Below are 12,835 nucleotides of genomic sequence, written 5' to 3' on the forward strand. Positions count from 1 at the left end.
ACGTCCGTCATACAGCAGATGAATATTAATGTTCTACGCTTTCACATTAACTATTTTATTTCCTACATTTGTGTGTACATTTTTATTTTATCTTACATGTCGTTGTAGGCGGGCCGCTCGTCCTGCAGGGGGCAGTAGTGCAGACATAAAACCGGATGCAGTGGGGGAGCCGGTGACGTGTTTCCTGTTAGTGTGCGTGCTGTGTTCGTGTGTGTTTGGATGGTTTCTGCTCGGTTGTTGGATTAACGGCTAAACTCCGCAGCAGACATGGTGAGAATCAGCATTTTAATCTGTTGTGTTCACTGACGTCACAGCCGTGTGCACGTTAATCAATATTCATTATTAATCAGTGATCAGGAAGCGCTCAGCGGCTCTGTGAGGAGCCGCTCCTCCGACTCCAAACCGTGTTAAAACACTCTGAGTTAAAAATAACAGATTTTTGAATGGAGTCTGGTGGAGCAGCTGAAACATGGAGAAGACTGAGCAACCAAAGCAGACCGTGATCACCTGGTGTATCGATCAGGTGGCTGTATTGAACATTAATGCTCACGTCACCTACCGCCTACTGGTGTTGGCCAGAGGGGCCGATGGTGCGATATGGCAGCCTCGCTTCTGTCAGTCTGCCCCAGGGCAGCTGTGGCTACACCTGTAGCTGCCTCCACCAGTGTGTGAATTCAAATTCAAATTTTATTTGTCACGTACACAGTCATACACAGTACGATATGCAGTGAAATGCTTGGACAACTGCTCGTGACCTAAAGAGAACAAAAAAGGAAAAGGCTATGAATAAGATAGGAAATAAATATGAAAAATTAAAAAGGGTAAATTTAACTAGGAAGGAATAAAATATAAATTAAGGTTAAAAATGAAATAACTGTACAACACAAATTAGAATGAAGGGTAAATTTAACTGGGAAGAATAAGATAAAATCTATAAATTAAAGTTGAAAATAAAATAACTGTACAACAAAATACACAATATAGAACTATATAAGAATGTATGAAGAAATCTAAATATAAATAAATATATACACAATAACAGCAGCTGTACAAGTATTAACGGGAAATGAAGAATATAGTGACCAGTGTTGTGCAAAACCAAAGTCCAGAAAGTCCAGTGTGTGTGTAAGAACCATATGTGTGGGTCAGTACTGTGTGGTGGTGTGATTGAGAGACCGTATCGCCTGCGGGAAGAAGCTCCTCCTCAGTCTCTCTGTGTTGGTCTTCAGGGAGCGGAATCGCTTTCCTGACCTCAGCAGAGAGAACAGTCTGTTGTTGGGATGGCTGAGGTCCTTCACCATCTTCCTGGCCTTGGTCCAGCACCGCCTGCTGTAGATTGAGTGCAGGTCAGGGAGCTCGGAGCGGATGGTGCGCTCAGCTGACCGCACAACCCTCTGTAGAGCTCGTCTGTCCTGCATGGTGCTGTTCCCGAACCAGGTTAAGATGTTTCCCGCCAGGATGCTCTCTATGGTGCACGAGTAAAAGTTCCTGAGCACCTTGGAGGGCAGTTGGAAGTCTCTCAAGCGTCTGAGGTGGTAGAGACGCTGTCGGGCCTTTTTCACCACGGTGTTGATGTGACAGGACCATGACAGGTCCTGCGTGATGTGAACTCCGAGGTATTTGAAGCTGTCCACTCTCTCCACTGGGCACTCGTTGATGACGGGGGTCTGGTAGTTCCTCTCCTGCTTAGTGCTGAAGTCCACTATCAGCTCCTTTGTCTTACTGACGTTTAGAAGGAGGTTGTTCCTCTGGCACCAGTTCTCCAGATTCCTAATCTCCTTCAGGTAGGCCGTCTCGTTGTTATCAGAGATCAGGCCCACCACGACGGTGTCGTCAGCAAACTTGATGATGGTGGTGGAGCTGGTAGTGGCCACGCAGTCATATGTGTACAGAGAGTACAGCAGGGGGCTCAGAACACACCCCTGGGGGGCTCCAGTGCTGAGAGTGGTGGAGGCTGAGACATGTCCGCCCATCCTTACTGCCTGTGGTCTGCCAGTTAGGAAGTTGGAGATCCACTGACACATAGATGAGCTGAGTCCCAGATGCTCCAGCTTGGTGGTGAGTGTGGAGGGAATTATGGTGTTAAATGCAGAGCTGTAGTCTATGAAGAGCATTTTAACATAATTCCCCCTTCTAGTGTCCAAGTGAGTGAGTGATGTGTGGAGGAGATGAGAGATGGCATCGTCTGTGGAACGATTTGGACGGTAAGCGAACTGTAGTGGGTCCAGTGTGTCTGGTAGTGAAGAAATGATGAAGTCTCTGACCAGGTGTTCAAAGCACTCCATCACTACTGAGGTGAGGGCTACAGGGCGGTAGTCATTGAGAGAAGCAGGGTGGGGTTTCTTCGGGACAGGAACAATGATGGACTCTTTGAAGCATGTGGGGATCACCGACTGAGATAAAGAGATGTTGAATATCTCAGTGAACACAGGAGCTAGCTGGTATGCGCAGTCTCTTAGGATACGACCTGGGATGCCGTCTGGTCCTGCTGCTTTCCTGGTGTTCACTCTCTTGAAGGCTCTCCTTACTTCATGCTCTGAGATGACGAGCACGTTTCCGGTGCTGGCAGTATCTTCCTGTCTGCAGCCGTTAGCGCCGCTAACACTAGCATCATTGGAGTCCTTAGCTGCAGCCTCGAAGCGAGCATAGAAAGTGTTCAGCTCGTCTGCCAGAGTCACGGCCGCGTTCGTCATACCGGTTGTTGGTGCTTTATAGTCCGTTATTGTCCTTAGTCCCCGCCACAGGCTCCTAGAGTCACTCTGTTGGAGTTGTGACTCTAGTTTCCTCCCGTAGCGCTGCTTCGCCTCTTTCACCGCCCTCCGCACGTTATATGACGCGGCTTTGTACGGGTCCATGTCCCCCGTCGTGAGTCCCGTGTTGTAGGCAGCGGTGCGGGATCTCAGAGCGTCGCGGATGGTTTTATCCACCCACGGCTTCTGGTTGGGAAACGTTGTGATAGTCTTTGTCTCCACGGTATCATCCGCTAGTTTCCCGATGAATCCCACAACCGCTTCCGTAAACACGTTGACGTCATCGTCGGAGCTGTTTCTGAACATGCCCCAGTCTGCGTCATCGAGTGCGTCCTGTAACGCGGCCACCGATTGATCCGTCCAGCGCGCGACTTTCCTCTGAACTGGAACTTCCTGTTTCAGCCTTTGTTTGTATTTTGGGATGAGGAAGATGGCGGCGTGATCAGATTTGCCAAAAGGAGGGCGGGATTGTGCCTTGTAGCCGTCCTTGACCGTAGTGTAGCAGTGGTCCAGTGTCCTTTCACCTCTGGTGGGGCAGGTGATGTGTTGATAAAAGTTCGACGCTGCGCGTTTGAGGTTGGCGCTATTAAAGTCCCCCGTCACAATAAGCGCAGCGTCCCGGTGTTGTGTCTGGTGCCTCATGCAGCTCGCATAAGGCGGTGACTGTGTCCGCTTGTGGTGGAATATAAACGGCACTTACAATGACCGATGTAAATTCCCGAGGTAGATAAAAAGGACGACACATGATGGACAGTAGTTCCAGATTTGGTGTGCAGGAGCGTGTGAGAGGAACAACGTTCGCACTGTTGCACCAGTTGTTGTTCACCATTAAACACACGCCGCCTCCCCTTGACTTCCCCGAGTCCCGTGTCCTGTCCATGCGGTGAACCGAGAAGAACTCGGCCGGCTGGATGGCGTGGTCCGGCACCGCTGGGTTCAGCCATGTCTCGGTGAAGCAGAGGAGATTGCAGTCCCGAATGTCTCTCTGGAACTTTATCCTGGCCCTGAGGTCGTCAAGCTTGTTCTCCAGTGACTGGACGTTGGCGAGCAGGATGCTAGGCAGTAGAGGTGGGAATCACCATACATCCCACGATACGATATTATCACAATATTTAAAAATATTTTGCGATATTCAGATTCTGTACATAAAGGTTTATCAATATTCATTTTATCTAATATCAAAGTCTCGCACTCAGTCTTTCTCTTATTTCAGTTTTATTGTTGACAAACTGAACGGTTTGTATTACAGTCTAGTCCAACTGAACTGAATGCAACCATCTGGTACAATTACAGCTATTTATAAAAACTATGCAGCCCATTCAGCAACTGAAGAATTTGAAAGTAAATTAAAACAAAATATAATTTTACATTAAATAAAAAAGTTTTAAACTTCATTAAAATAAAACATGTCTTAAATTAAAATAAGTAAACTGCCAAAAAAAAGTTAAACACATTTGGACAGTGTCAGGATTCTTGCTCAGAAAAAGGAACTGATCAACATGCTCTGAAGTCAGAGTTCCAGTCCACAAAAACTTTTTTTGTAACAAAATATCGATTTCTGCTGTCCCTGTATCGATACATTATTAGCAAACAAAATATCACGATACTACACAGTATCGATTTTTTTCCCCCACCCCTACTAGGCAGAGGTGTGCACGAGCTCTCAGCCTGTTCCTGACGCCGGCTCGCTTCCCTCTAGGCCGCCGCCGCTTCCCTTTGTTCTCCCTCAAGATCTCACTGAATGTGAATGTGAGAGTGAATGAATAGTGGAATTGTAAAGTGCTATATAAATGCAATCCATTATCAGCTTGATTAAACTGCTGATTTTAATGGAGTCTGGCGGCAGTCTGGGTCTCAGCTCTTGCCCAGGTGTCAACTTTACCTGGATAACACCTCCAGGCCCAGCTGCAGGCCAACAAGGAGAGGTTCAGAGGAGGTGCTTGGTGACCTCACGTGCTATTGGTTACCATGAAATTACCTCCTCTTTGAGCTCCACATGTTTCCAGATGTTTCTCACTCCGATCTTCTCTCTGTGCAGGCGAGGAACGCCGAGAAGGCCATGTAAGTACTTCCTGTCAGAGATGTGCTGTATGACCCCCCCCCCCCCCCCCCCCACAGACACACACCTGTCCTCCTCTTTCTGTGGTCCTCCTCCACCTGACCACCTCTTCCTGTCCTCCTCTTCCTCTTCCTGTTGTCCTCCTCTTCCTGTTGTCTTTCTCTTCCTGTTGTCCTCCTCTTCCTCTTCCTGTTGTCCTCCTCTTCCTCTTCCTGCTGTCCTCCTCCTCCTCTTCCTGCTGTCCTCCTCCTCCTCTTCCTGCTGTCCTCCTGTTGTCCTCCTCCACCTGTCCTCCTCCTCCACCTGTCCTCCTCCTCCACCTGTCCTCCTCTTCCTCTTCCTGTTGTCCTCCACCTGTCCTCCTCTTCCTGTTGTCCTCCTCTTCCTCTTCCTGTTGTCCTCCACCTGTCCTTCTCTACCTGCTGTCTTCCTCTTCCTGCTGTCCTCCTCCACCTGACCTCCTCCTCCTGTCCTCCTCTTCCTCTTGTCCTCCTCCTCCACCTGTCCTCCTCCTCCACCTGTCCTCCTCTTCCTGTTGTCCTCCACCTGTCCTCCTCTTCCTGTTGTCCTCCTCTTCCTCTTCCTGTTGTCCTCCACCTGTCCTTCTCTACCTGCTGTCTTCCTCTTCCTGCTGTCCTCCTCCACCTGACCTCCTCCTCCTGTCCTCCTCTTCCTCTTGTCCTCCTCCTCCACCTGTCCTCCTCTTCCTGTTGTCCTCCACCTGTCCTCCTCTTCCTGTTGTCCTCCTCTTCCTCTTCCTGTTGTCCTCCACCTGTCCTTCTCTACCTGCTGTCTTCCTCTTCCTGCTGTCCTCCTCCACCTGTCCTCCTCCTCCACCTGTCCTCCTCCTCCACCTGTCCTCCTCTTCCTGCTGTCCTCCTCCACCTGTCCTCCTCTTAGGGTAAATGTGTCCCTCTGCTTTGTCTGTCAGGACGGCCCTGGCTCGGTTCAGGCAGGCTCAGCTGGAGGAAGGAAAAGTCAAGGTGAGTTTCGAGATCCAAAGCGTTTATCGTCATGTGTACAAAGAAAAGCATTTCTCTGTACAATGAAATTCTTTCTCTGCTGTCCACACACAGATGCCGGTTAATATCTGCAAATAGAACTAGAACAAATAAAATACATGTGCAAAAATTATTATTACTGTTAAAATAGGTCAGCTGTTCAAGAGTCTGATAGCTGTGGGGAAGGAGTTGTTGATGTTCTGGATTTCGCACTTCTAAACCTTGGTCCTAAGCAGAAGTTTGAGGAGTCCGTGTTGGGGGTGTGTGGGGTCTTTGAGGATGGAGGCAGCTCTCTTCTGGACTCTGTGATGGTAGATGCTCTGCAGAGAGGGCAGCGGGGTCCTGATGATCTTCTCCGCAATTGTTATCACTCTGCAGGCGGTTGCGGTCTATAGCAGTAGTGCTGCCGTCAGATAAACACCTGTCTGCCTGATCTCTCATCTGTAGGAAAGAAGACCCTTTCTGGCCTCAGAGTGCAGTGAACTTCCTAAAGCTGAAAAATGGAGACGACAGGTAGTCACACTGCAGCACTAGTATCAGTAGTGGTGATGGTACCTGCAGTCAGGTGTACTGAGTGCGTCCTGTGTGCCTGTTTCAGATTATCAGTGAAATCTCAAAGAAAGTCGCACAGATCCAGAACGGTGAGTCCAAGTCTCTTCCTCACTTGTCCCACTCCCCTTCTCTCACCTGTGCCTCACCTGTGTCTCTCCGTGGCTCAACAGTTGGGAGTTCGTCTTGCAATCGGAAGGTTGCCGGTTCGAGCCCCGACTCGGTCGTTGTGTCCTTGGGCGAGACACTTCACCCGTTGCCTACTGGTGGTGGTCAGAGGGCCGGGTGGTGCCAGTGTCCGGCAGCCTCGCCTCTGTCAGTGCGCCCCAGGGTGGCTGTGGCTACAATGTAGCTTGTGTGTAAAGTGCTTTGGGGTCCTTAGGGACTAGTAAAGCACTATACAAATTAGAGATGGCACGATACCACTTTTTTATGTCCGATACCGATATCATAAATTTGGATATCTGCCGATACCGATATGAATCTGATATAGTGTTTTTTAAATATCTTGCTGCATTTTGTATAAGTTCATACTCAAGTTTAAAACAACAACTACACTAAAGCTATTCTGTTATACCTGTATGCAAAAAAAATATTTCATAGTTCAGCAATACTGATCAATCTAATAAACTTAAACCTACACCATCCTCCCTATTCTGGTATTTTAAAGAGTACTTAGCATAAATATTAAGCAACCTAACTAATAGGGTTCCAACTCCCAGCAACAACAAAAATAAATAAATAAAAAATAGGGAACCACCCCTCACGCTCCACCTCATGATGCTTAATCGACGTAATCAACCTTAATTTGATGCAGTGTGAAAAAAAATGCACAGAAATCAATTATTTTTCAAGAAATATTAAATAGATTCAACATCTTTCTTCAACAAAATTGCAGACTGCACAGATGGTACCTTCCCAAAGGAAAAAGTACTATAGCTTACTAGGGTATATATATTAGACTTAATAGTTACTATATACAGTAATTGACTTCTATTCATTTTACATCAAATTAAAACTTTGGGTGTAAGATTCAGATAAATATTAAATAATTAAAAGCTCGACATTTTAAATGAGAATAAGAAAGAAAAGTATGTCTTTGTGCCCCCTTTTCCCTGTTAATGCCCTATCGGCCCCCCTGGCTAAACTTTGCTAGATCCGCCCCTGCACAGTTACCAGCGTCAGCTGCGTAGAAAAAGATCCTCGAGTAGAAAGTAATATTAAATAAATTCTAACAACAGCTGATCAAGCTTAAACGTGCTGCTGTTGTTCAGCCGCTGGTTTCCTCTTTCTGGTGCAAAGTGGGCCAAAAACAAACAAGAGACACGGACTAGCGACAGAAAAGCCGATCAGCTGATCATTAAGCAGTTTCATGATTGAAGTAGCAGCCGGAGAGCGAGAGGCAGTCGCTCATTAAGCTTAACGCAGGAATGCTTTACAAACATTCAGAGATGGACTTACACACTTGCTTTACTTCTCTCGGGGATAACTTTGTCGGAGATGAAATGCCGGGTTGCTAGCGAAGCTCCACATGCTATCCAGACCACCGACAGGTCCCGCATGCCACAGCTGCTCTATCACGTGATGCATACTGCTCCCACGTGCTAACGTTCTGAGGTGAGTTACGGCGTGTTGCAAGTTTTGTGAGGTGCTTTCCTGATATTTAATGGATCGGATTACATTTTTTATTTTTCTCCGATATCCGATCCAGTAATTTAGGTCAGTATCGGATCGATACCGATACGTAATATCGGATCGGTCCATCTCTAATACAAATACAGACCATTTACCTGTGCCTCACCTGTGCCTCACCTGTGCCTCACCTGTGCCTCACCTGTGCCTCACCTGTGCAGCTGGTCTGGGTGAGTTCAGGATTCGGGATCTGAACGATGAGATCAACAAGCTGCTGAGAGAGAAAGGTCACTGGGAGGTCCGCATCAAAGAGCTCGGAGGACCCGACTATGCAGTAAGAGACATACACAGGAGTTCACGTTTAATCTGAGCCATCAAAGGGTCAGATTAATAGAACTGTTACCATAGTAACCACTGATTTAAAGCCTGCTGTGATGAGTCACGTGACCCTGAATGTTGTAATCTGTGTAACATCGTGCTGCGAGACTTTCATCAAATCCTGACTTGATATTGATAATCTTGATTTATTATCAGTAATCATGGCAAGTTATTGAAAATTCCAATTTATTTATCAATCGGCGCAATCGAAGCAGCTGACCGCGTGTTTGTGTCGCAGCGCATTGGGCCAAGGATGTTGGACCACGAGGGAAAGGAGGTGCCTGGAAACCGCGGCTATAAATACTTTGGAGCTGCCAGAGACCTGCCGGGAGTCCGGGAGCTGTTCGAGAAGGAGCGTACGTATTTGCATCACTTCCTGTTTGATGTCACACTGTCACACCATCGGTCCTCACCAAGTATGTAATCTCCCAGCTGCCCCAGCGCCGAGGAAGACAAGGGGGGAGCTGATGAAGGATGTGGATGCAGAGTATTACGGCTACAGAGACGAAGACGACGGCGTCCTTCTTCCTCTGGAGGCGCAGTACGAGAAACAAGGTTCATAATCCCCAGATTATAAAATAATCCAGAGAATATGTGAAAATCCTGGATGATGGAATTATTGGATTATAGTTCAGCAGATTTGAAGCGTCTGTTCATGCGTGTGACACTTCAGGTAACCTCACGTGTGTGTGTGTGTGTGTGTGTGTGTCTGTGTGTGTGTGTGTGTGTGTGTGTCTGTGTGTGTGTGTGTGTGTGTGTGTGTGTGTGTGTCTGTGTGTGTGTGTGTGTGTGTGTGTAGCTGTGCTGGAGGCGGTCCACAGGTGGAAAACAGAGAGAGAGTCTCGAGTGTCTGGAGAGAAACAGCAGGAGGAGGAAGAGGAGGAGAGCATCTACACCGTCTACAACGAAGAGGTGAACTGTCTCTTTACCTGCTCAGCCAATCAGCTTCTGTCAGGTGACCTCGGCACACCTGAGAGCGGTTCACTCGTAGAAACACACCGTCTGGTGTGAACGTGCGACTCTGACATGTAATCCAGATAAAATGATCTGGGTTTTTCTTCCATGGATCATGTAATCCAGATCACTTTTGTCCTGGTCAGTAAGAACTGAATAGGATCACTTTAATCCGGGTACAGGTTTAAGGTTAACAGTACTTGTAGTGTGCTGAGATCGTTACGAAATACGATAAATTTGATGTTAACAGCTGGATTATTGCATTAGCCATGTTTACCTCGTCTGCTTTATCGTGATACGAGGACGAGCTGAAGACACTGAAACATTTTTCAAACGTTGAGGTAGACGTCATCCAGGTGAGGAAGTCCCAGAAGGTCGACCCTGTTCATCGGTTTCAGTGAAACATTTCAGTGTCAGCTGGTCTTCGATCGATAGTTACAACAATTTGCATATCAATGATGATGAAACTGACCTCACAGCCCATTGTTAGTCAGTGCTGCTTGTTCATAGGGTCGGAAACCTGCAGTCAGCTGAGACTGAAGAAGTCACCTGATGACGATGTTTCACTGAAGATGTGCAGCTGAACAGAGTCAGCCTTCTGGGTCTGACAGACGGGGTTCACGTGATTTTTATTTCATTTTATTTAACATTCAATCCAGTGACCCAACGTCAACAACATGTGGGTTATTTACTGAAACATGGTGGACATTTCGAATCATCCTTAAATCATCCAAGTTAAATAAGTTTAGAGAAGAGAAAAATAAAGACTAATTTACTGACACACACAGATGTGCTTGAATATGAACAATCTTTTTTTATTTCTGCAGCCTGATGACCAGGAGGAGCAGGAGGAGCAGGAGGGAGAGGATGGAGGACTCGCCTTCATCGCACACGTACCTGTTCCATCTCAGAAAGAGGTGAGACACACAAACACGCTTGCCTGCAACGTGAGGACCCTCACTGCCAAGGATGACGCCTGATTCTAACCAGAGCCTTGAAAGCAGCTCTGACTGTGTCCGCTTCATTTAGATCTCCAACCTACATAGAGCCAACAACGTGGCCTACCTGAGTGGGCGTCACCTTTGGCACACCTGTGCAGGCGGTGTTATCTTTACATTTCCCAGGAGGTGCAGGTCAGCCTACCGTGCAGGGTTTCAGGAGAGTTTGGTCTGTTCAATTCACTTTTATTTACACAGCGCCAAATCACAACAACAGTCGCCTCAAGGCGCTTTATACTGTAAGGTCGACCCTGCAATAACACATACAGAGAAAAACCCAACAATCATATGACCCCCTATGAGCAGCACTTTGGCGACAGTGGGAAGGAAAAACTCCCTTTTAACAGGAAGAAACCTCCCACAGAACCAGGCTCAGAGAGGGGCGGGGCCATCTGCTGTGAGAGAAGGAGGACATGATAAAGACACAGGTCGTGCCCAAATTCATGGGCTGCATCCTCCTGAGGACGGGTTTGTAGACCGATTACATCACAGCGACGCGCCGAAGGCTGTCCAAATTCGTAGACTCCTCCGAATGCAGCCGACAAATGCGTCCTGCTTTTTCCCGAATTTGAAGGATGGGTCGGGTGTGTCCTTCGTGGCCCACCATATCCAAGAATTCAAACCAGCCAAACTCCAGTTTCCAGCAATGGCGGCCGCTGCTAAGTTTTTAAATTACTCATACTAATCTTTCTGGGTCACAAAATAAACTTTTAACATATTTTCAGGTGAGAAAGTAGTTGTGTAAACATCAAATATCTGCTCGGTTTATCAAGATATCCCATATTTGCAAAAGTGCTTCGACGTTTTCAGAGACGTCTGCTCCCCACCAGCTCGACAGCTAGCCGGGAGCTCGAGGGTTACTGATGCGGCCGAGAGCGGCACAACTCCCGGCACATCATTTTCAGATCACCGCGGAGTTTCGCTGCTCGGGTTAAACGTGATATATAAGTCACTTAGACAACCTAAAAATGTTATTGTTGGGCTTTTTTCAGTGTTTTGTTTGTTCGTGAGTAAATCAGTTTGGCTGAGATTAAAGTTATTAGATTAGATAAAATAAAACTTTATTAATCCCCCGGGTGGTTTTCACACAGCTGAATAAACGTCAAACAGAAAACTGATTAAACAGACGTGTGAGGCAGTTGAGAATTTCCGCCAGTGTCCTGTTATATTTTAGACAGCAAGGAGCAGACGGCCGAGTTTATTAAACTCCACCGAGACAGCGGTGACGCTAATCTGAAGGCAAGACCGTCCAATTCCACAGCCGTTTACTTCCGGCCTACCCGACCTTCTGAGGACCCGGCCCACGTAGACCGCCAAGGCTGGGTCCTCAGGAGGATGCAGCCCATGAATTTGGACACGACCATGCTGTGGAAGAGAGACAGAGATTAATAACGGATATGATTCAGTAGAGAGGTCTGTTAACACATAGCGAGTGAAGAAGAAACACCCAGTGCATCATGGGAATCCTCCAGAATGGTCTAGTGATGAAGTACCTGTGGTACGTAGTTCAGGAGTAACCTCCCTGTCTGTCTGTCTCTCAGGTGGAGGAGGCTTTGGTCAGGAGGAAGAAGATGGAGTTGCTGCAGCGTTACGCCAGCGAGACTCTTCAGGCTCAGAGTCAGGAGGCCCGAGCTCTACTGGGGCTCTGACCCATCTGTCTGCTGCTGTAAATACAGGCGTGTTTTTTACCTTTTCTTAATAAAAACTTTCTGCTCTTCAGTTTCTTCTCGTCTACTTTTCTTGCTTATAGTGAACCTCAGGTCTGCCCCCTGCTGGACAGTGAAGTGAACAAATTTCATTGAGGGGAAAGAAATGTTGACTTTTAAGAGAATATCGGCACCAAACCACAGCAGCAGTCTCCTCCGGGCGCTTTTAACGTAGAGACTCGACAGCAATTTAGTGCAACTGATCTCAAAACTGGGAAAAAGAATCACAAACGTCATGATTTTTAGGAAAAAGTTCATTGTGACAGACTGGCGTGCATCCTCTCACCTGTGACAGCTAAAATAGGCTCCACCCCCCATGACCGTGACATGGATAAGCAGAAGAAAATGGCTGGAACATGTTTGTGCAGCTAAATTTGTTTTATTCTTTTGTTTTGTTTTTACACGTTTTCATTTCCTTTCCAGCTGGATATCACAAAGGTTTTCCATCGCTATGGTAACGATGCTCTGCTTCTTCTTCTGTGTTGGCCCTCATATTCACACTACCTTTAACCTCAGCAGCAGCAGGGGTCAAAGGTTCATCAGCAGTACCTCGCTGTACTGTCAACACTGAGGTTACTGCAGTACTTCAGTCTGTGTCATCATGTGGCTTCAATCTGCCTGTTGATTGGTGGCAGCATTCTGCAGCATGTGGCTGATTAATGACCTGACGCTTCATGTGATGTCATGTGAGGAGGAAACGGCTGTGTGTGTGTGTCTCTCTGTTTGTGTGTGTCTCTCTGTTTGTGTGTGTCTCTCTGTTTGTGTGTGCGTCTGTTTGTCTGTGTGTGTGTGTGTCTGTGTGTGTGTG

General features: G+C 47.2%; 1 protein-coding gene across 2 annotated transcripts; it reads left to right on the top strand.

Moving 5' to 3' along the window:
* The first annotated feature begins 140 nt into the window (after positions 1-140).
* Positions 141-12,581, top strand: isy1 (ISY1 spliceosome associated protein). Of its 2 annotated transcripts, XM_086293786.1 has the most exons (12): positions 141-270; positions 4,789-4,811; positions 5,741-5,792; positions 6,258-6,323; positions 6,409-6,451; positions 8,213-8,325; positions 8,608-8,725; positions 8,802-8,924; positions 9,169-9,281; positions 10,151-10,240; positions 11,863-11,987; positions 12,451-12,581. In XM_086293786.1, exons 1-11 carry the CDS (start codon positions 268-270, stop codon positions 11,968-11,970), a joined length of 852 nt encoding a protein of 283 aa, XP_086149912.1. In that variant the 5' UTR covers positions 141-267; the 3' UTR covers positions 11,971-11,987; positions 12,451-12,581. The 2 variants fall into 2 exon arrangements, with proteins under 2 accessions (XP_086149912.1, XP_086149911.1); XM_086293785.1 differs by lacking the exon at positions 12,451-12,581 and having other exon boundaries at positions 11,863-12,040.
* Positions 12,582-12,835: the final 254 nt, after the last annotated feature.

The sequence above is a fragment of the Aulonocara sp. 'chitande type north' Nkhata Bay genome, linkage group LG5, assembly GCF_057382095.1.
Source record: "Aulonocara sp. 'chitande type north' Nkhata Bay isolate Kocher_YH1m ecotype deep benthic linkage group LG5, A_spYH_male_GT1.1, whole genome shotgun sequence".
Taxonomy (NCBI): domain Eukaryota; kingdom Metazoa; phylum Chordata; class Actinopteri; order Cichliformes; family Cichlidae; genus Aulonocara; species Aulonocara sp. 'chitande type north' Nkhata Bay.